This window comes from Siphateles boraxobius, unplaced genomic scaffold (genome assembly GCF_051911475.1).
Source record: "Siphateles boraxobius isolate OS27281-9 unplaced genomic scaffold, OSU_SipBor_1 25, whole genome shotgun sequence".
Classification (NCBI taxonomy): domain Eukaryota; kingdom Metazoa; phylum Chordata; class Actinopteri; order Cypriniformes; family Leuciscidae; genus Siphateles; species Siphateles boraxobius.
Window position 1 is genome coordinate 18285792 of NW_027508866.1, and position 21296 is coordinate 18307087.

General features: G+C 37.0%; 1 protein-coding gene across 1 annotated transcript in view; it reads right to left on the minus strand.

Moving 5' to 3' along the window:
* Positions 1-20994, minus strand: part of sppl3 (signal peptide peptidase 3) — a 44904-nt gene extending 23910 nt beyond the window's left edge. Inside the window, exon 1 of the mRNA XM_077242982.1 lies at positions 20540-20994. Coding sequence (XP_077099097.1) covers positions 20540-20562 — 23 coding nt within the window. The 5' untranslated portion in view covers positions 20563-20994. The remainder of the gene's footprint in view (positions 1-20539) is intronic.
* Between the last annotated feature and the right edge of the window lie 302 nt (positions 20995-21296).

Genomic DNA, 21296 nt, shown 5'->3' on the forward strand with positions numbered 1-21296 from the left:
TACTTGCACTATATTTACATTTATTCATTTAGCTGACGCTTTTATCCAAAGCGACTTACAATTGCCATATATGCACGCCTCTGGAGCAACTAGGGGTTAAGTGTCTTGCTCAGGGACACATTGGTGTCTCACAGTGGATTCGAACCCAGGTCTCTCACACCAAAGGCATGTGTCTTATCCACTGCGCCATCACCACCCCTAGGCCTACTGCTTTATTTTAATACCGCGTAGCATATTTTGCAAGTAACTTCATTTTTTGCAAGTAAAAATATTTAACCATGCAGCAAACAAACAAAAAAGCAAAAAAAAAAAGAAATATATATATATTTTTTCTTACTTTTAAACCGTTTAACTGATAGTATTAATCAGTATTTTTTTTTTTACTTTGGGTAAAATATCTGATAGTTTTACAAAACCTTCAAATGTACTGTTATGAGCACTAGTTCCATGCTCACATCTTCCATGTCTTACTATTTGTTGCTCTGTTTTGACTTCTATGTACTCATTCAACATAATACATTATCTCAATTAAATGTACTGAAATGAATGTTTGTGACACAAAAAGGCTGTTTATTATTTTGACCGGTAAAAAATATGCTTGGCTGGTGGATTTTTTCATCTACCTGTCCCCGTGGCAGATGAGCCAAAAAGTTAATTTCGGACCCTGCATTCGTCACATACGCGATTACTCGTGCTAGCGGAACATGGCGGAGGGAGGCGAAACACAAAAGAATAATATTGAAAAGTAAGGATGCAAGACATCGTGATAACGAATCAAAGACATGATAATAGTAATCGAATTGAATAGTGAGACAAGTGAAGATTCACACCCCTACATAATAGTGTGAACAAAAAAAATGGTACATCATGAATATTTGAACTGAACACATAGTTTTTACATGCATTTAGCCTATGTTATTATAGTAATGGCAAATGTTTTACTTGCTGACATAAATGCATTTACACAACTGGAACACTGGCATAAATGTATTTACACAACTGGAACACTGGCATAAATGCATTTAATCAAATGGAACACAGGCACAAATGTTTTACACAACTATCTCATAATGTTATGAGATTAAAGTGTCCCTATAATGCTGTTTTAAAGGCTCCTAATTTTGTTTTCGAGGTCTCCTACAACAGGTTTACCTGTACAATCCTCAGCTATTGTACGCACTGTAAAGACAGCAACCATGGCGTCGATTTTACCATATAAATCCGAGCGTGAGTGCGATGATGAAACACTGGAAGAACTAGTTATTCAACCCGAACCTCCATCCCAAGGATTACTTGAGCAGGACGTTTCTCAGGGATACGCTACTTAGATTGAGATTCCTCACCATCATTATTAACAAGTGTATGTCCATCAACAAACCGACGAGTAGATATTTCAAATTTATTGCATATATGCGGGAACTGTATCAATAACATTAACCAAGCACTAACGTGATTGACTGATGTAAGAAAGTTAGTAAAAAATCTTGCTCCATCCTTTATCTTTACTCAAAGTAGGAAGAAAGACAGACAATCTGCATTAATGGACACAGTTTCAGGTAATAGTAGGACCACAGCTGATTAGTATTTCAGTAGGCCAGAACTTGCCAGAGACCTACACAATATAAAACACAAAACTACGTATTTTGAACACCCGGTAGTTATGAGTGTATCGCGATTAGCGTGTTAGGATGCTACAAGTGAGAAAAGTGAATATATGTGATAAATATGTGAATTAAAGAATAATAAATGTATACATGTTATATATATGTGGTTTTAACCGGATGAACGATAAATTGAGCTCCCTCTTATATCCGTTAACTTGAGTTGATGGTTGTAACGGTTTATATTCAAATCTTCAGCTATCACAGACAAGGAGTGTTTTATTATTATTAATCTTAGTAAATGTTTAAATTACTGTCTTTTCAAATGTCTATTTCTTCAATTTTATTGTTATAAAATGAGAATTTGAGTATTGTAATGAGAAAAAGAATTTAAATATCCATGATTTAGACATGTTTATATACTGCCTTTTATTATAAGAGTACAGATGAAGAAGAGGAGTTGTAAAGATGTACTTTCAGTTTTGTTATGTTTCTGTAACAAGTTGTTGTAAAAAACATACATTCATGGTGAACTACCGCTGAAAAAGTTTCTTTCTTTATTTCTCTCCTTTTTCAGGAGTACTATACTAGACAGCATTTTATAGCATTAGAGTTAAGAATTCATTACGCGATTACATGCAAGTCTGTAAGTAGGAAATCTTTAAGGTTTTATTCAATACCAATTTGGTGTAGTGACAAGCCTAATTACTATTGGGTTATGTGTATCACTGTCACTGTTAAAATATACATATAAATGACATGGTTTAAGATTTAGCTGTAAGGTTTTAGCCCAGCCCTAAGAAATTGACCTGAAAGTTAATTGAAAGTCATAATACTTCTGCAAAAAACTTTTTTTTAAGAAAAACTTTGTGAAAGACGGTTCCAATAGCATGTCTCGTAGAAGTGCCTGAAAAACACTGGTTTATTTATTTTATTTATTCATTTAAATGAATGAAAATTTCAAGTGTGATCTCATAGGTCAGAGAGTGATTGAAAGGAGTTGTCTGCAGATGCATGTCCTGGTAGATTACACTTGCTGTGATTTACATGATTAAATAGTCTGAATCCTCCCGGGCTTTATTCTTGCACTAGTGCCATACAAAGGCCTTTTGCACACAAAAAAGGAGGTATGTGCAACTTCATGTCAGTGACACACTTTCAGTATTTCACTCCAGACAGAAATTTCAATTGAGATTTCAGGACATTGTCGCTGCTGTTCTATTCGCTTAATCTTACAGCTGATTGTGGCAATGGACAGTCCCTGTAAATATACATTTTTGCAAAAGCTGACTTATATACCTAGTCACTAGAGGCCAAAACTGCAGGAGCTAAGGATGTTAATTCGGTAAAATCACAAAATACAGTGCAACAAAATACTATTTGATTATTATTATTATGTATATTACACACACACACACACACACACACACACACACACACACACACACACACACACACACACACACAACACACACACACACACACACACACACACACACACACACACACACACACACACACACACACACACACACACACACACACACACACACACACACACACACACACACGTAAAAATTCACAGATCCTGGTACCATAGCAAAACCATTTTATTTTAATAGTATTATTTATTTAACCATTTGAAAATAAAATATTAAATAAACTAGTTAATTATTAATGCTGTTAATAATTATGAGTAAATAATACATTAGCAAATAGTCTACTAATATTGTTAAATTAAGTAAATTTTGCATTAAAAGATTAAAGTTAAAAAAAAACACTTAAAAAAAAACTATTGCAGGTCTTTTACTGTTACACTGCAAAACTTAATGCACAGATCTACTTTCTACAATACTCGTTAATCATTGCTTTTAACAGATCAAATTAATTGACTGTTCTCTACAATGGAGAATACTACTTAAGCCAAAGAAGAAAAATAAACCAGTGTAAATCAAAAACGATTACAAATACAAGAAGAAACAAAGGCATTTCCCACTACAATTTAAGTCTAGTGCTGCACGATTAATCATATCGCAACCACAATGTTAATCCTATGCGATAACATGACCCAAAATGCTGCGATTTAAAGAAAGAAAGAAATGCGTATGTGGACATGACAACCCATTCTCTCTGAGAGCTGTTCGCCCATTTTCTACACCGCTGATAAAAAGAAGATCAGTCAGTTTCGGTTTAGGCAGTGGCACGTGTGGCGCGCATGGGCACGTTGTAACTTTCTATGGTGTGCAGCGTGGAGAACAGGTGAAGATGATGCCGAGCAGACGGACACTGAACTGGTGGCCGGAAAAAATTCTACCTCTGTTATATGGCGATATTTTGGCTATAAGATAACCGACACTGAACAGAGAGAGAAGAGCTTCCAAATATCACTCATTCAGCGTGAGACTCACGCAATTGACACTCTTCACAGGCTATCACGCCACACATCCATTTTCTCACGACATTTTCTCAAGCAAAGAGGACACTGCTTCATATCAAAAGTAACCTGCTCTGTCTAGTCTGTCGTTGTCAAATCATCAGCTCTCAGATTCTGTCAACTTTTTTTTTAACGAAATTCAAACAATAGTGTTTTGGCACTTGTAAATGTGACGTGATCATGGTCGTGAACCGAACATCTCTTACTCTTTACTAGTTAATAGTAAATAAACACGAATGAACAATAGGTGTGTTGAAAGATACAGTACAACTTACCGGAATGTTTATGCCTCATACATAATAGCGATCAATCAGTGTTTTTCAACCGCGGAAAGAGGTCAATAAAACAGCTGGAGAACAATAGGCTATGTCACAACTAGGCTTGGGCGGTATCCAAAATTTGATACCGTCAAACCTCCTCCCTATTTTACCGGGGTATACGGTATTACCGTGACTAATTAAAAATTATGACATAAGGCTCAGACAGCGTCACCAAACTGTTGGCTTGTGTCTACACCGTTCAGAAACTGAATACCAGATCGGGCATAAAAAACACACAAAAAAAATCAAGGCCAACCCGTGCACGTTGTGTCTGATCCCTGTTGACGGCATTAAATGTAATATGAGCCGTAGCCCTATTTAGACTCGACTATTTTTAATACGTGGGCCGTTATAATATGTTGGCGCCAAATAATTGTTTAACCCAGGTGCTGAGGGGGCGGTAGATATAAATACCATTTATAAATGAGCAAAAATGGGACAATTAATAATATTTAATTATTTTAATTATGACAATTGTATTCATTTTATCAATTCATTTAAATTAAATTAACAAGCAACAAGCAAGAAGTGCATTTGTAAATCCGGTGACACGCGTCCATTGATTTTTATTAATACAACTTTTCTGTCAGTGCTGCAAAGATTAAGTTGACGATCGCCATCTCCTAGTGGACGCGCATATATAGAGAGAAATGCAAATCATGGATTACATAATCAGAAGGTATAGGCTAGCCTTTTTCTTTTCGTTTTGAATTGTTTCGTTTAAAGAAATTGACGATTGATATCTCCGTGGTGAACGCGCGTATAGAGAGAAATGCACATCCTGGATTAATCAGAGAGTATGCTGCCTATATTTCTTTTCCTTTTGAATTGTTTCGTTTAAAGAAATTGACGAATCGCCATCTCCATAGTGAACGATAGAGAGAAATACACATCATGGATTAAATAATCATAGAGTAGGCTAGCCTATTTCTTTTCGTTTTGAATAGTTTCGTTTAATTTGATGATCGCCATTTCCCCAAGAACGCGCATAGAGAGAAATGCACATCTTGGATTAAATAATCAGCGAGTGGCCTATTTCTTTTCGTTTTGAATTGTTTCGTTTAATGAAATTTCAAGCTTTATTTAGATATCTGTCATGTCTGTGAGACATACACTGAGTTTCGGTTAATTTATGATGAGATTTCAATGCAAGTGATCGCGGCGCGCCAGCGCACGATCATGTCATGATTATGTTGTCTGCTATATTTGATTCTTATTTATTATTGGTTGATTAAAAAAAATATATTAAAATTAGGATACAATTTATACAAAACGAAATTCACTTTAAAGAAAGGCTTTCTACAAAATGAAACTTAATTAAGTGGTCAATGTCTGACTCCCGATGCATCCCATCTTACTTCTACAGTTCAGTTTTCATTATCAACGTAAAAAAACCAATATTATAATATTTTAACAGATATAAACTAATGCGCTTATTTAATGAACTCGGGGCAAAATGCATTCTCGCAGCAGTGAGTGGGTGGTTGTTTCGGAGATGCGACATTCGGTTAGAGAGAATTAGTTAAAAATTAGTTAGTTAGTTAGTTTAAATAGTGTTGTTATGTTAGTGCTAAGGGAGCATGTTTTAATAAAACCTGTGATTCTTACCTTTCAAATGTATTTTATTTCATGTTTCTAAGTGCTACAGAGGCTTAGATATTAAGGTTTTGGTAGACGTTGACACTTCTTAGTATTTTTTCAGAAAACCCTCAGGAGATAAGGATATTTATCCTAGAATAACATAGGTTTTTATAGGCGTTTTTAGCAGGCGTTTTAGGAGTAAATGGGTTAATGAGCGAGTCATTGAGTCATTCATTCAAACGATTCGTTCAAACGGTTGATTTATTCAGAATGAGGCCGTTTATGAATGGGTAATTGAATCTTTCACTCCACCGATTTGTTCAAAACGCTGAATCATTCAGTAATGAAACATGGCTGAGTGTTTCTGTGAGATGCGTTATGGTTCTGCTGTGATCTTTGTTTGGAACTATTTTCGGTGCTGAAACAGAACAAAAACAGTCAATTAATTTTAATTTACTTAATTTTTACTTTGTTTACTGGACTGTTATGAAATCAGTGTCTCGGTTTCAATCGTGATGGTAGCTATTCAGGAAAACAGCACTCTGGTCATGTGATGTTTCTTAACTGTATAATATGTTATAAATAGCTGCGCGAGCCTCAACAGCGCAGCTGTGTTACCGTCAGTAGGCCTATATTAGGTAGGCCTATATTATCAACTATAGACTATCAATCGCCACTTACATTAAATTAAATCAGAATCATCCTTGCGATTTCGGTGATTCGGTCATTTAATTTTTTTTATTATTTTTTTTTTGTATTGAAAATTGTTTTAATCAGGGCATTTGTCCGGTTGGGCAAGTATAATCCTCTTTCACTTGTCCCTTAAAAAAAACAAAAACACACGTGTCCCGGACAAACGTTAATGTCGAGCCCTGATATGTTTTCCTTGATTGGTTTTCCCTGAACAGAATTAGGTTGTTGAAAATGAAAGAAAGAGTGACGCACGTTTATTGCGTTTTACCGTGATGAGAGATCTGTGTCTTTATTAAACTCAAAACATTATAATTATTTATCTGTCATCCACCCTCTGGCGCGCAGCACTATCGGCAAACTATTGGTTTGAGAATAGACATAGGTCGGAGTTGTGCCGAATTTCGACTAACAGAACCGTCACAGTGGAAAAAGTGTAACTGAGCATGTGACTGTCCGAGTTTTGTCGAGACCTGGAGGACGAAAGCGGCCACCTCGTAATTCTCTATGCAGGACAAACCCTGCATTACAAGGGCCCTATAATTTCCGCGATCACGGAATCGCGCAATTGGCGCGGTGCGCCACAGAATCAACACCGGCTGCCACATACTGCGTTTCGTTATTCATTTTTTTAACGCTTTTAAAACACACAGCGTATTCTTTCAGTTGCATTTCCTTTCCCTGCTCTCCCTCTGTCTCTGTCACTCACGCGTCTCTCTCACATACATACACACACTGACACACACAACCCCTCCCCTCCGTGCACACCAAGGCGTTCCGGACTGGACAAAAGCGAAGCGAACTCCGAAAGCGACACTGCGTGAGACCGAGTGTGTCCGAGAGCGCGCTTTACAGTGCGCGAGAGAGAGACTGAGTGTGACTTTCATTTAAACTTATATAAACTAATATAATTTATTTTACTGGACAATTTAAAGCTCATAACCATTAATGTTTTGTTGTTACCTGAAGTACTTCGAGTGCAGTGTTCGCATCATGCAGTATTTGTCCTGAAAAGTAAATGATGTTTGTTACCTCAATAAATTTAAGGTCATTCCCGTTTTATTTGTGTACATTTTAATCATTAACATTAAAAGCACATTCTTTTTACGACTAAAATACCAGTAAAGGCAAAAAAAACTGAATTCCCCAAAATTAAAACAGAAAAAACGGAATTTGCAAAAATTAAAACGGAAAACATGGAATTTAGGAAAAAATTTAACGAATTTGGAAAAAAATAAAACGGATTTTATAGGGCCCTACATTACCTACCTAATTGAAATAGGCCTAAATAATAAATTACATGACTAGTAGATTATATAACATTATAAACCAAAAATATCCTTACCTCCAGTATACAAACCTCCTTGTTGCAATGTTGGATCCTTTCCAATATCCTTAACTCCTTGTTGCACTGGCAGATACCATAGACTAGGGCTGCACAATTAATCGAATCTAATCGCGATTACAATTACGGATGCCACGATTACGTAATCGTTCAAAGCCGCGATTACAAAAGAAAATCCACTCTGCCTGTGTGTGTTTAGAGCATAATTATGTTATGAGATGCGAATCACGACTACTTCAGAAAACCCGGCACAATATGTCATACCAATCAGTGACGTAAGTGTACGCTGAAATAAAAAGACTTTCAACTCAGAAAAACGGACTTTACTGTCCTGTCCCGTTATCCTGTGCTCGTAGCGCACACTCTTCAATTGCACGCGCAAATGCGACGGCGCGCGCTGTGTATCGCTTCACTGTGTAAAGTGCAAAAGAAACTACGAGCATGCAACGTCGTTACAATGTAAATTAGTAAGTCACGAAATAAAAGTGAAATACCAATAAATCACGTGTTAGCTGAGAAGGATTTGCATGCAGGTATGATTTTCATGCTATTCACCAGGAGCTGTTTCATTAACAGTTCTTGTTAGTATTGTGTATTCACCATGGTAAGTGTCATTTCCATAACCCCAAAATGCAACTTTATTTACACTTTGTGTTATTTTTTATATTTTTAAATGACTGTGGTGGCTCATATCAACATTGTATTAATAAAAACTAGTTTGGGACTGCTATTTAATTGCTTTAGCATATTCCTAATGTTTATCTATTAGTAGTCTTTACTATTAGTCATTCTTACAATTGATGTGTATGTTAAGTAAAGGGGGACAGTACTTGTGTGTGTGTGTGTGTGTGTGTGTATGTGTGTTAACAATTTTTGTGTAAACATGTATTATAATACGCCTATATATATTCAATGTAAATTGTGATAATCGTAATTAATAATCGCAATTACAATTTCAAGGGAATAATCGGCAATTATGATTTTTGTGATAATCGTGCAGCTCTACCATAGACAGTAAAATATACGCTGTAAGAAGAAACACCAGTGGTTCATTCCTGCGCGCATACTGCTGTTTTGGCACGCAGTGTTCTGATTTGCTTATTTCCTATTTACTTGTTTGGTGGAGGCAATCCAGAATTACTGTTGGTGAAATTATAATCAGTGTGTGCATTTTCCTTGAAAACTAAGCAAGTTGACTCATGAACCCATTTGTTTATTATATCACAATCACATTATTGACCTCAGTAATCACAATATGACATTTTCCCCAAATCGTGCAGTCCTATTTATGTCCATTTCTTTTAAAAGGTATTTGCTGCATATTCAACATCAGGGTCCAATTCATGCTTCGAGTCAGATTGCTCACTTATCACATGTAAGTCTGAATGAATTAACAGCCTATTGCCAGTAGATTGGCAGAAGTGGCACCATGCCACAGCTTTCAAGAGCAGGCATTTCCCTCTCTAGCTATCACTACCTCATTTATCTTTCACAGTGACGCATGACCACGGATACCTGAAGATTTACACAAATTTGAATACCATATCATGAATTAGTTGGGGACAAACAGCACTAAAGCCTAGCACACCCTTCAAGACAACATTTCCCTTGAAGCACTTTTAGCTAATTCATGAAAATGATGTCATTCATGCTGACAAAACTGTCAGCAAAATGCCAGAAGGACCAATAATCGAATAGGCCATAAAGGTGTGGTGGTAAAAACTGCTCTGGTATACTACACAATATCCTGTACTTGGCACAGCACATATAGGTTTTTGCATTGATTTTGCTTGCTCTTAAATGTGATTCAATGAAATAATGAAATCGTTAAAAAAAACTAACGATGAAATATTATGATATTATGATATTTTTTAACGATGAAATCGTTAAAAAATAAAAAAAACTTAGTATTTTCGATAGGAAAATGTCCTGGGCCCGATATACTGCAATATGATAATTTATAATACAGCTGTTTGTTGTAATAAATAGGCTATATTTTAGAAAATAATTATGCCATTATTAGAAATGGACAGCTCTGGATTAGTAAAATGACAAGGCTTTTTTGGGGATAGTTTTTTTCTAGAGGTATATCACAATTATCTATTAAATAACTTTATAATGCGTTAAAGTTCACGTTGGCACCTCATTCATTACTTGTCACTTTTCAGTGGCTTTTTGTGTCTGACTAACAGTACAGTAACAGCAACTCCAATCACCCTGGACTAATCTAGGGTTAAGTGCTTTGCTTGAGGCTTAAACCACTCAGCTGTCAGTCCACATCTTTCACAATTAGATTACCACAAGTTAAAGTCACATTATGATTTATTTCAGTTTGGCATATAAACATTTGAAAAAAAAAAAGTTTAACCATGTTTCTATCTGAACTTTCACATTAAATTAAATATAAGGCTACTGTCTAGGTACTAAATAGATGAAAATTATCTTTATACTAAAAACATTCTGTCTACCTTAGGCCAAAACAAATAGGGGTCTACATACCAAGTGCTTTTTCACAAACTATTTTAATTTAATATGTATTTTTGAGCAAAAAAAGTGTTAAAAAATTAAAACTGCACGATTTTATCTATTAGGATGGAATTGGATGGTGTAAAGTAGGGTGTTTTAAACCAGAAAGGAGCCAGACCCTGAAAATATTAGCAATTTCAAATATTGCCAGAATATTGCCTAAGAAGGTTTCCTGACCAGAACATGCAGACTAAAGGTCAAATTCACCATCAAAAGCTTCTCAACATATCCCATTGGTAATGTTGCTTGATTTTTTTCAGATATTTCATTATTTGCAATTATTGCCATGAAAATTATTTTTGAATAATGGTTAAAAAAACACATTGCCAATCAAAAAAAAAAAGAAATTAATGTTTGTGCTCAATTTCAGCCAAAGTAGACATATATGAATGACACTGTCCCGACCTGGGGGAAACTCAGAGTTCCAATTTGCGTTCAGTGTAAAGCCCGGGAAACACCAAGCCAACGTCAAAGAACTAGGGGCGAAGAAATCTGACTGTGTTGTCGCCACTCGTCGGCTGAGTTTCGGCCAATAAGCTGCGCTTGAACACACCAAAAGGACTAAAGGTGACTGTCAACAAGCACTTGCGTTCTACATCTGTGTATGTAAATGTCTTTCTATATCAGCAGGTTTCAATAGTCTATGTTTGTTATTCAAAACGGAAACCGTAACTATAACGCTTGCTTACCATTTTGAACATCAATCATGCTGACCACCATCTTCATTCCAGTCAGTGCATTCGAATGCTCAAGTAATTTTAACAAGGGCCCTATAATTTCCGCGATCACAGAATCGCGGGCAAATTAACGCGGAATCTACTGTTAATGTGGAATTTTACATATTTGAAATGAAATTATGTTTTTGTGTGGGAGAAGAACGTATGTTTAGAGATGCAGACCGGGGGAAGCAAATCTGGGTGACAACCTCTCCCGTCATTTCAGTTGCCCCGTTCCCTTCAAAACAATGAAAGCATGGCGAAGCGGCTCTACACGGCTCTGCTTTTGTCGGCGAAAAAGTTAAGAAACTTGACGCTAAGTCCTCAGTACCGAGCCGAGCAGTTCCCACATGACTTTTATGCAGTGATTCCCACACATAGACTAATTCGTGGCGGGGCGCCACAGAATCAACACCGACCGCCACATATTGCGTTTCGTTTTTCTTTTTTTTAACGCGTATTCTTTCAGTTGCATTTCCTTTCCCTGCTCTCCCTCCGTCACTGTCACTCATGCGTCTCTCTCAGATACACACACACAGCTCCGTGCACACGACGTCTGACTATGAGGTGCGCCGGGACTTGACAAAAGCAAAGCGAACTCCGCGAGCGACACTGCGCGAGTGAGTGACACTGCGCGAGTGAGTCTGAGAGTTATATAAACTAATATTATTTATTTTAATGGACAATTTAAAGCTCATAACCATTAATATTTTGTTGTTACCTGAAGTACTTCGAGTGCACTCACTGTTTGCATCATGCAGTATTTGTCCTGAAAAGTACTGAGTAAATGTGATGTTTGATACCTCAATAAATTTAAGGTCATTCCTGTTTTATGTGTACATTTTAATCATTAACATTAAAAGCACACTCTTTTTACGACTAAAATAACAGTAAAGGGTGAAAAAAACTGAAATCCCAAAAATTAAAACGGAAAAAAGGGAATTTGGTAAAAAATAAAACGGATTTTATAGGGCCCTATAACAGCCTTCGGTCTGTACTGTCTTGATTTCTTTGATTGGCTGTTCAGCTTAGTGGACAAGTCAGTGCACAAGAATAAAAATGATGAATGCAAGCAGAGTTCTCAATATGCTGAATCGGCCCAAAAAAACAAACAGACGGCGTCCAACAAGAGCCAACGGTGCAAAATACACAGAAAAAATAAAGCCAGCCAACGTTAAAAATCGGGCCGACATTGCCTGAAGGCCGACCGCCCGCTTGTTGTTTCTTGTTTATTTAGGCTAATATATGTTTAAATAAATCCATCATGAAAACAGAAACAAAAACTGCCTAATGTGCAATTTAAATCTTCGTATACAGATCAGTTGTTAATTTTAACCTTTAATATTATTGTAACATACCAACTGACAAGCTTCACTGTATAGATTTTCACTGCATGGTACAGCTCAGGTTCCAAGCAAGCCTATATTAAATACTAAAATGTGACGTGTAATAGACGTGCACGATATTGAAAAAAAATTTGATATTGCGATATCGATAATGAATATTGCGATATCGATATTAATTTTGATATTTTTTAAACATATGTAATTTTAAAAAAGCACCAAAATAGATTCATAACAAATAAAACTAATTCTTACAACACAAGGTTTATTTTCAACAGACAGTCATATTGGACTGGTACAACATGAATAAATAAATAATAACCATGTCTACTACAGAACAGGACATGTTTTACAGGTTGTACAGTATAAAGATATAAATGAGCATGTCTATAGAACACGAAATGTTCGAAACAATAAAATAAATCTAAAAAAAACAAGTAAAAAGAAAATGTCAAGAGAAACAACTGTGCAACCGTCTTTAGAAGGCAATTTGCACTTTCCCCGGCACCTGGCCAGTCGTAGTGGATTGTAGAGTCCGTACGCGCGATCATCGGTAACTAAGCAACAGTGGAGACTCAGACTGTCAGCTGTCAGCCGATGACGGTGCTGTGTGGTGTTCTGAGAATATCATATATAATATAATATTATATGTTATTACATTATAATATACATTACCAATGATCGCGCACGCGCACTCAACAATCGACTGCTGTGGACTTCGACCGAAAACAGGAAATAGGTTAAAAGCAGGTTTAAAACTTGCCCCATTTAAGTCAACATGGTGCAAATTTTAAAAAAGAGGATAACACAGTGTAGGCAATAGGGCTGCAACAAACGATTATTTTGATAATTAATCTAACGATTATTAGAACGATTAATCAACTAATTGTCGATTATTTCACCGACTAATCAGTAAGTTGGGAACGATTATTCAGCTTTTTCAATTAGTTAAAACATTGAGTTATACATATTCTTACTATAATATAAAAAATTTAAATCAGTTCAGCTTTTGAAATAGTTGTTTTAATGAACTTTGAGCCAACTAAACAGGTCATTCTCTTTAAGTTTTCAGATTTCGGTCCAACTCAAATCACACACAAATGCTCTCTAAGCATTGTTTAATAGGCCCACTGCTTTTCTTAGAAATGAAACAGAAAAAAGGACATTTACTTCAGGACACAAAGAATGGTTATTAGAATATTAATCTGCAAACCATTATTATAAGTATAAAATTACAATCTTTTTTTTTTTACATGACAATTGAGATGACAGAGACGTTCTCATTCACCTTTTAATTTACAGTATGAAAAAGTAACTGCCATGATATTCTTCCTAACATCTCCTTTTGCAAGTCATGATTGTGGAACAAAATACAGGTTAGTGATAAGACTATAATACCTAATAGTGTTATAATAATAAAAACAGCCCTGACTCCTAAGCTCGATCAAGCTTTATTTTATGCAAAATAAATCATCACATTACTGTAATTATATTGTTATTGATACTATTATTAGTAGTATTTCATTCTCTAATAAAGAGATTTACCGCTAGTTAGTTAGCTCTAGATGGAGAACACTCAATTCTCACCGGCTCCTCTTTTGCCGGGATGTTTCCTCTTTAAGTGCTTCAATGTGCATGTTGTGCTCCCGTGAAAAGCAAGTTCCGCCCAGTTTTTACCACCACACCTTTATGGCCTATTCGATTATTGGTCCTTCTGGCCTTTTTTATTGTCGACATTGTCGACTAATCGTTTCAGCCCTAGTAGGCAACACTGATTTTTGTCGTTGTTCTCTGTACTGACAGCACTCCAAATTTACAACAACAAAAAAATGACCTCAATGTTAAAATTGACCGGAGTTCTCCTTTAATGGAGTTCACGTCACCGAAAGCAACAGATATGAGCTGCATTTTATTGATCATCAGCTAAAATCAAAATCAAAGACAAGTAAACAGCACCATGATCATTTCGTTTCTTTACTTTTAATGATGCTGATGATTGTGTTTTAAGCGTCTGCGACTTACTGTCACTTTGATTTGCGATAGTTTGCTCGTTGGCTTGATGAATAGATGCTCATGTGCGGTAATGCGTGTTGCAGTAGTGCTGTCATATCTGGCTATAACATTACATATAGCCTATAACACACTCCCACATGTTTATTTTTTAGCATTTTTGGGAAGAGTAAAATTTACATATGTGGTTTCAACCATCAGATGCATTTACACTTGTCCAGTTTCGTCTGGAACTAAAGTTTCCTCTTCAATCTCTGTTATTTCGTCTTCTCCCTGAGCAACACTATTATCTTTTGTATTATTATTTTTGCTCCCTTTGCCCTCTCTTTAGGTCCTTTCTTTTCCTTCGCTTCATTTTGTTGACTCGTCTATTTCTTCACTGATTTATGTTCCTGTGGAGGCTCCACGCTAGCCTGGCCCCGCCCTCCTACGTACTTCTGCTCAATTTGCATGTCGGACGGAACACATTTATAAAAAAATGTGTTTATCCGATACAATTTGATAGGAGGCGCCGTCTCAAAAAACGAGGGGTCTGAGAGTGCGGGACTCTGGGTGCAGGGGGACTGTAGATGCAGGTCTCCGAGTCTGCAGCTTCATACTACTACAAGTTTCAGCTACAGAATGAGCGCCCCTGAACGCAGTACAAATGTCACTTAACAAGCTTCCACAAGTGAGGAGAAAGCAGACGAAATAGTTGATTAGAGAGGAAAGACTAATTCAGTGGTGTTTCGGCTGAGATCTCAAAACTTCAGGTTTCAGCGCGCTGCAAAATGAGACGGAGAGTGGTACCGACTAGCAGCGGGAACACATCAAATCTGTTCCACCCGAGAGAAGCACCACAAACAACACTTTAACCGGCACCAACAAACGAGACTTTTTTGCGTTAATTTGGAGCATGTGGAGATGCTGAGTGACCTCAGAATGACCAATACATATGATTTTAATATCTAAGAAACCGAAACTTCACGCAGTGATTGACAGGGCGGGAGGGGGCGGGACGTGATCGGCTCGGAATGTATTTTCAATTTGCACATTGAATTTTGCTACATTCATTGCGGGACATTTAATGAAAATGCAATCGCAAGTGTCTAACTGTGATTGTAAATGCAATTAAGAAAAATAACATTTAAATGATCATTTTGCTCTAGTTTTTGCTTGAAAATAAATGTTAAACATATCTAATCATATCTGTAATACATTTTAATTTTGCAACTTATAAAGCGTTAAAATATGTATTCAATTTACATATTAAAATTAGTGTATGAAACGGAAAATGTAAATTAGATTATTTTATTTTGCACCAAACGTTGCATAAATGTTATGGCAAATGTAAATTTAAAAACAGAAATGCATTGCCATTTTACATATTGCATTGTCATTTTGCATATCACATTTCAAATTGAATATTGCTACCCAAATGCTTTCATAGTCTTGTAGCAGGTATTGAGAAGAGAATATTATTGTTATGATGGGTTATTTCATTGGTTCATGTAGTTTGTTATGGTGCCAAAAAACTCCAGTAGGTTTCATAGACTTGGCCAATTCATTTTTCAAAAGATTGTAGGTACAGACATCTGTTGTGGGCGTTCTTGGCAGTTTTTCTGAGGCTTTTATATTGTTCATATTGATATCGGAATTAAATCGTATCGACCGAAATTAAGAAATATATCGTGATATAAAATTTGGCCATATCGTCCAGCCCTAATGGAAAATCAAACCGAGCCATACTGGATTCTGCCAGTGCAACCAAAATTTGATAAGGTCACACTGGCACAACCACAACGTTGCCCAGCATCAAATGTGAAACGAAATGTCAAATGTCACTTCCTAATATCAATTTTTTTTTACTTGCTTTGCTTTTGAATTACGTTATGAATGATAATTAAAGTTAATTTTATCTACACCTCAAATTAAGCTCAGGGCTTTTTGTCAGCCCCGCATTGCTACCCTAAACTTTCAGTAGAACTCAGTGGCTCTGGTGCTGCTGCCCTCAAATGTTAGTCTGGAGCCCCTGTGAAGTTAAAATAAAACTGCACATTGTAATTCTGTACATTAAGTCTATTTATTACCAAGGAATTTGTCAGTAATACAGTCAAAATGTGGGGAAATGTGAATAACTGCCTTGCAGGTTGATTTAAGTTGTGCCCCAAAAATTTTCTGCCTGTACTCCTGAAATGTTCAGTTAAGGGCTCCAGCGCTCCTAGTAAAAAAGGTTAGTCTGGTTTCCTGCATAACATGCAGTGGAAAAGTGCCATAAGGCAGGGGTGACCAAACTCGGTCACTCAGTTTAGCTCCAACTTGCCTCAACTTATCTGCCTGGAAGTTTCTAGTATGCCTAGTAAGAGCTTGATTAACTGCTTCAGGGGTGTTTAATTGGGGTTAGAGCTGAACTCTGCAGGACAGTGGCCCTCCAGGAGTAGGGCTGTCGCGGTGAAGGAATTTCCCTTGCGGTAATTTTGAGTGGCTCAATACCGCGATATGCGGTTTTACCGCCATTTATTTATTTATATTTATTTGTTGCTATATAAATACGTGTTATGATGTGGTCAGCATACACAAAAACAATGTAACCAATGTAACTGAAACTAAACAGCGTCTCTGCACATTGAAAGACTGTCACTCAGCGCGCAGTTGTTATGCCAACGGACTGTCTTTGAGTGAGTCATTAAACCGTTCATTCAACAAAAACGTTCAAAAAAGCTGATTCCTTAAATGATAGATGTAATGAAACAAGGTGTTAATTATTTTTTAACTTTGAGCTCCACTTTTCAAGGCTCAGCTGGCCAGCAATGCTTCACTTTTGGGCAAAGCTGAAGCAATTTCTCACTTAATAGAGACCAATGGCATTGATTCATGCGTGACTCGCTGCTTTCCCCCCACGGCTTTCCTCGCGCTGTGTAATGCTGACCAGCGCTGACGCCATTCATGGTAAATATCCTTACATGTTAAAAGGATGATAGCCTACGACAAATATTTCGCTTTCCTTGGAAACGGCAACCTTTTCACGAATGTCCTTGACTTCAAAGACAGATGCAGGTAATCGCACGCGCTCAGTCGAACACATTCACTGTCTGTTTAGGCTTAGGTCCAAATCCACGAATCCTCTGTACAAATCACCATGATAAACAGTCTTGTTATCATTATTAACTTATTTATCATTCAATACACATGGTATGAACTACGAAGGGTGGCCTTATGAAAAAAGAAAACGCGGTTCGCGGTTGCTGCGGTTACTTGCATTCCTCTGCGGTTGGCCTGTCAGTAGCGCGGTACTGCGATATTGCGGTTATCGCGACAGCCCTATCCAGGAGTAGGATTGGACATTTACAGAAATGAATCTATATTGAAACCAATTGTGAAATGTGTGTCAATATCCAGCCCCAACTATCAATAGTTTTAAAAAGACCCATTTTATCACATTATAAGCTAATGATAAAGGCATTACACAAAATGCATGTCATTATGGCTTATCCTTTAACAACAATTTCACTTAGTATAACAGCAGTGCTCTGGTGGGTAAATTTACTCATCTGCCAGCCACTGTGGTAGGTGACCTATAAATAAGAAATCGGATGTGTAAAAACAAAAAATGCATGCTTGAAGAAACATTTTATTATATCTTGAAGACAGATAACCAAAGTCATCAACTTGCACACCGAGAACACACGCATGTGAAGAGTTTACACTTTTCTTCATGTCAGCCGTATTTAATGCATTTTATTAGCAGCCTTAATATAGATTTACCAGCCACTTTGGCTGTTGGCTACAAAAAAAAGTTTGGTTTTCCCACACCGATTACAACACTGGTTAACATTTAGCGACTTCTAACAACTAGACAAAGTGCAAGAATAAAAACTAGCCTACGTATTCCACTTCTCAATATATCGATTTATAACTGCATTGCAATTTCCTTCCAAATAAGCACATCTTAAGACCTTGGATGTCTGTATATCAAACTAAGCAGACAAGTTGAAATGTCATTTAGAGGCAAAAACGGTCAACTGCCCTGGTGTCACAGTTTTTTTTGCTGGAGTATTAGTTATGAATGAATTAGACATTTGAAGACATTTGTTAAGATACGGATTATAGAAGTATACTAGGCAGATTGGTAAACAGGATTAAAAGAACCACCATATTTTAAAGATCAACCAAGTGTACTTCTACATGCTAAGCTTATGCATTTTGAATATTAATGTTTGAAGTATACCCATTTAATCCGAATGAAGACCATAAGATTAAAGACAAAAGATTTGCTTTGCCATTACTCTTTTAAATGGATTAGTGTAGGTAGGGCCTACTTGTTCACATGCAAATTATTCGTCTAATACTGAGAATTTTAGTTTTGCGGCATGTGGTCACTGAATAAATATTGTATTGTTTTGTGTTGTGTACATTAACTATAACATGTATAAGTCAGTGTGACCGATCACTGATAACATCAAGTGTGCATTTACTTAAACTACTTAATTAAAGAGCTGCTGAATAAACAATTATTGGCAAATCATAGCGTTTTGCTGTCTGACAACTCCAACTGAACAATACCAGGACTGTTCAGGCAAACAAAGGTCACTGAATGCCACCCGGCCAAGGCATTAGAGATGCAGACGGTTATGAACACCTACACGCCAGTCAAACTTCCTGGAAAGTCCCTTTCATCAACCAGGCCTAGGATAACTAGATGATTGAAATTTATCTGACGAAAATACCAGAAATCATCTTCTATCAGTATAAGCTACTGATATAATACAGACTCTACTATTTGTCTTATAAATACAGATATGGCAATGACAAACTTCTGAACACTATTTACGAACATGCCACATTTCACCTATCCACTTACAGCCATAAACAAAATATTGTATATAATGGGCATCTAATACACACAAACACACACACATATATACACACACACACATATATATATATATATATATATACATACATACATATATATATATATATATATACACTTTTTTATATTAATGATTTTATGTTCTGAATTACACACAATATGCATATAAGGGGGCAAATTATCAAAATCTCAATATAGGCCCAAAACAAAACATATCATATGGACCTCCAAATTTGCAATCTGTCTCCAGCTATTTCAATTCCTGTCCTGAAAGAGTCAAATAATGAGGCACATGCTGACATTCATATTTACCATGAGAAGCTACGTCATGCGTGAGCTGAAAAGAGTTAAAATGAAGACAACGGAGTTCACAATGAGTTGAATATCTTGTTTACACGTCTCGGCCTTGTTTCAAAACCTAGTGTGCTGCCTATCTAGAGAGCATTTTAGGGCATCATATCCGCATCACATTTGGAACGTTTCACGTGCGTTTATGACACCCGAACCGGTTGTCTATAAAGTCAGCTCACTAGATTGTTTAAACACAGCCTATTTCTTACATACACAACTCTCTTCCTTAAAGACAGGATTAGAGCAGCTAATGAGCTAAAGCACCGCCACCACGACCCAATCTACGATTACCGGCCACTGATTCAGACGAGAAACAATAAAATAATGATAAAATCAATGAAAATATATTTATTTAATAATGTTTCACGTTTAATTGGTCGTGCTAGCACGTTAGCGCACTGCATTTCCCTTTGTGCCTCTACTGAATCAACCGTATTACAAATAAACACACATACACACGACGGGAAATGCGTATTTTTAAGAGCTTAACGATTGTAAATAATTTTTGAGATAAAATAAATTAAATGAATGCTGGTCTAACGGCGGTTGAGATTAAAACACCAAACCCGTATAAGAGAGCTATTCGGCTACATTAACGTAAGACCCCAAATACGCCTCGAACCTTCACCGGAGTGTAATGCAGCCGTATTAAAGGCAAATACTGAGTTAAAATCACACCTTTCAGGCGCTGACAGTGGTTATACTTGTGTGTTAAAGCGGGTGAAATGTCGGCGTTTTGTGTCAGAATGGTTATATTTGCTGGCACTCACCAGGAGTAGCTCTGCTCCGCCATGTCAGTCAGTCAGGCAGCGGCTGAGGACTGAGGTTCGGCTCAAAAGACGAGATTATCTCCTCCACACGCTCACGGTTTTCGCCTTCTTCACTGAGCCCCCTCCGATAACAACATGGCGATGTGTTTCCTTCGGCGGCTCGCAGCAGAAATGACAATGATTGTGGCTGTGCTGCTAGCCGAGGCTAAGAAACAAAAGCAGTCCAGGGGGAAAAAAACTGAAACGTTTCGCTGACTTCAGTTGCCTGTCTGTCCTCACAACAGGCCCCGCTTTCAAAGGCCCTTAGATGAGCTGCAAACCCATCTTGGGTGTGCATGCAGAGAGAAAGAGAGGGAGAACTGTGTGCTGGGTTTGCCCCAATAGCTGTAATGGAAGCGCACGGATAGCTTTGTTTTCTATGGCGAGCGCGCGACTGTCGCCCCTACCAGAGAAGTGCGCGTGCACGGCTTTGCCGACACAGATGAGATTGAAGGGACAGGCTCTACCACTAGGCGACATGCAGTATTGCAATTTCGGGTTGACATGCTTCTCAAAATTGGCTTAGCTAAAATAATACAGTAGTAGGCCTACATTTGAAACGGACAAGTATTAAAAATGCCATGCAGCTGCATATAATTCGCTGATGGAGTCCATGATAAAAAAAAGGAGATTGCATTCTCTTTATTTAATTTTCTGTGTAAATGTTGGCTATGTAAATTTCTGTATGTAAATAAAGCTACTCTATATAAACATATAC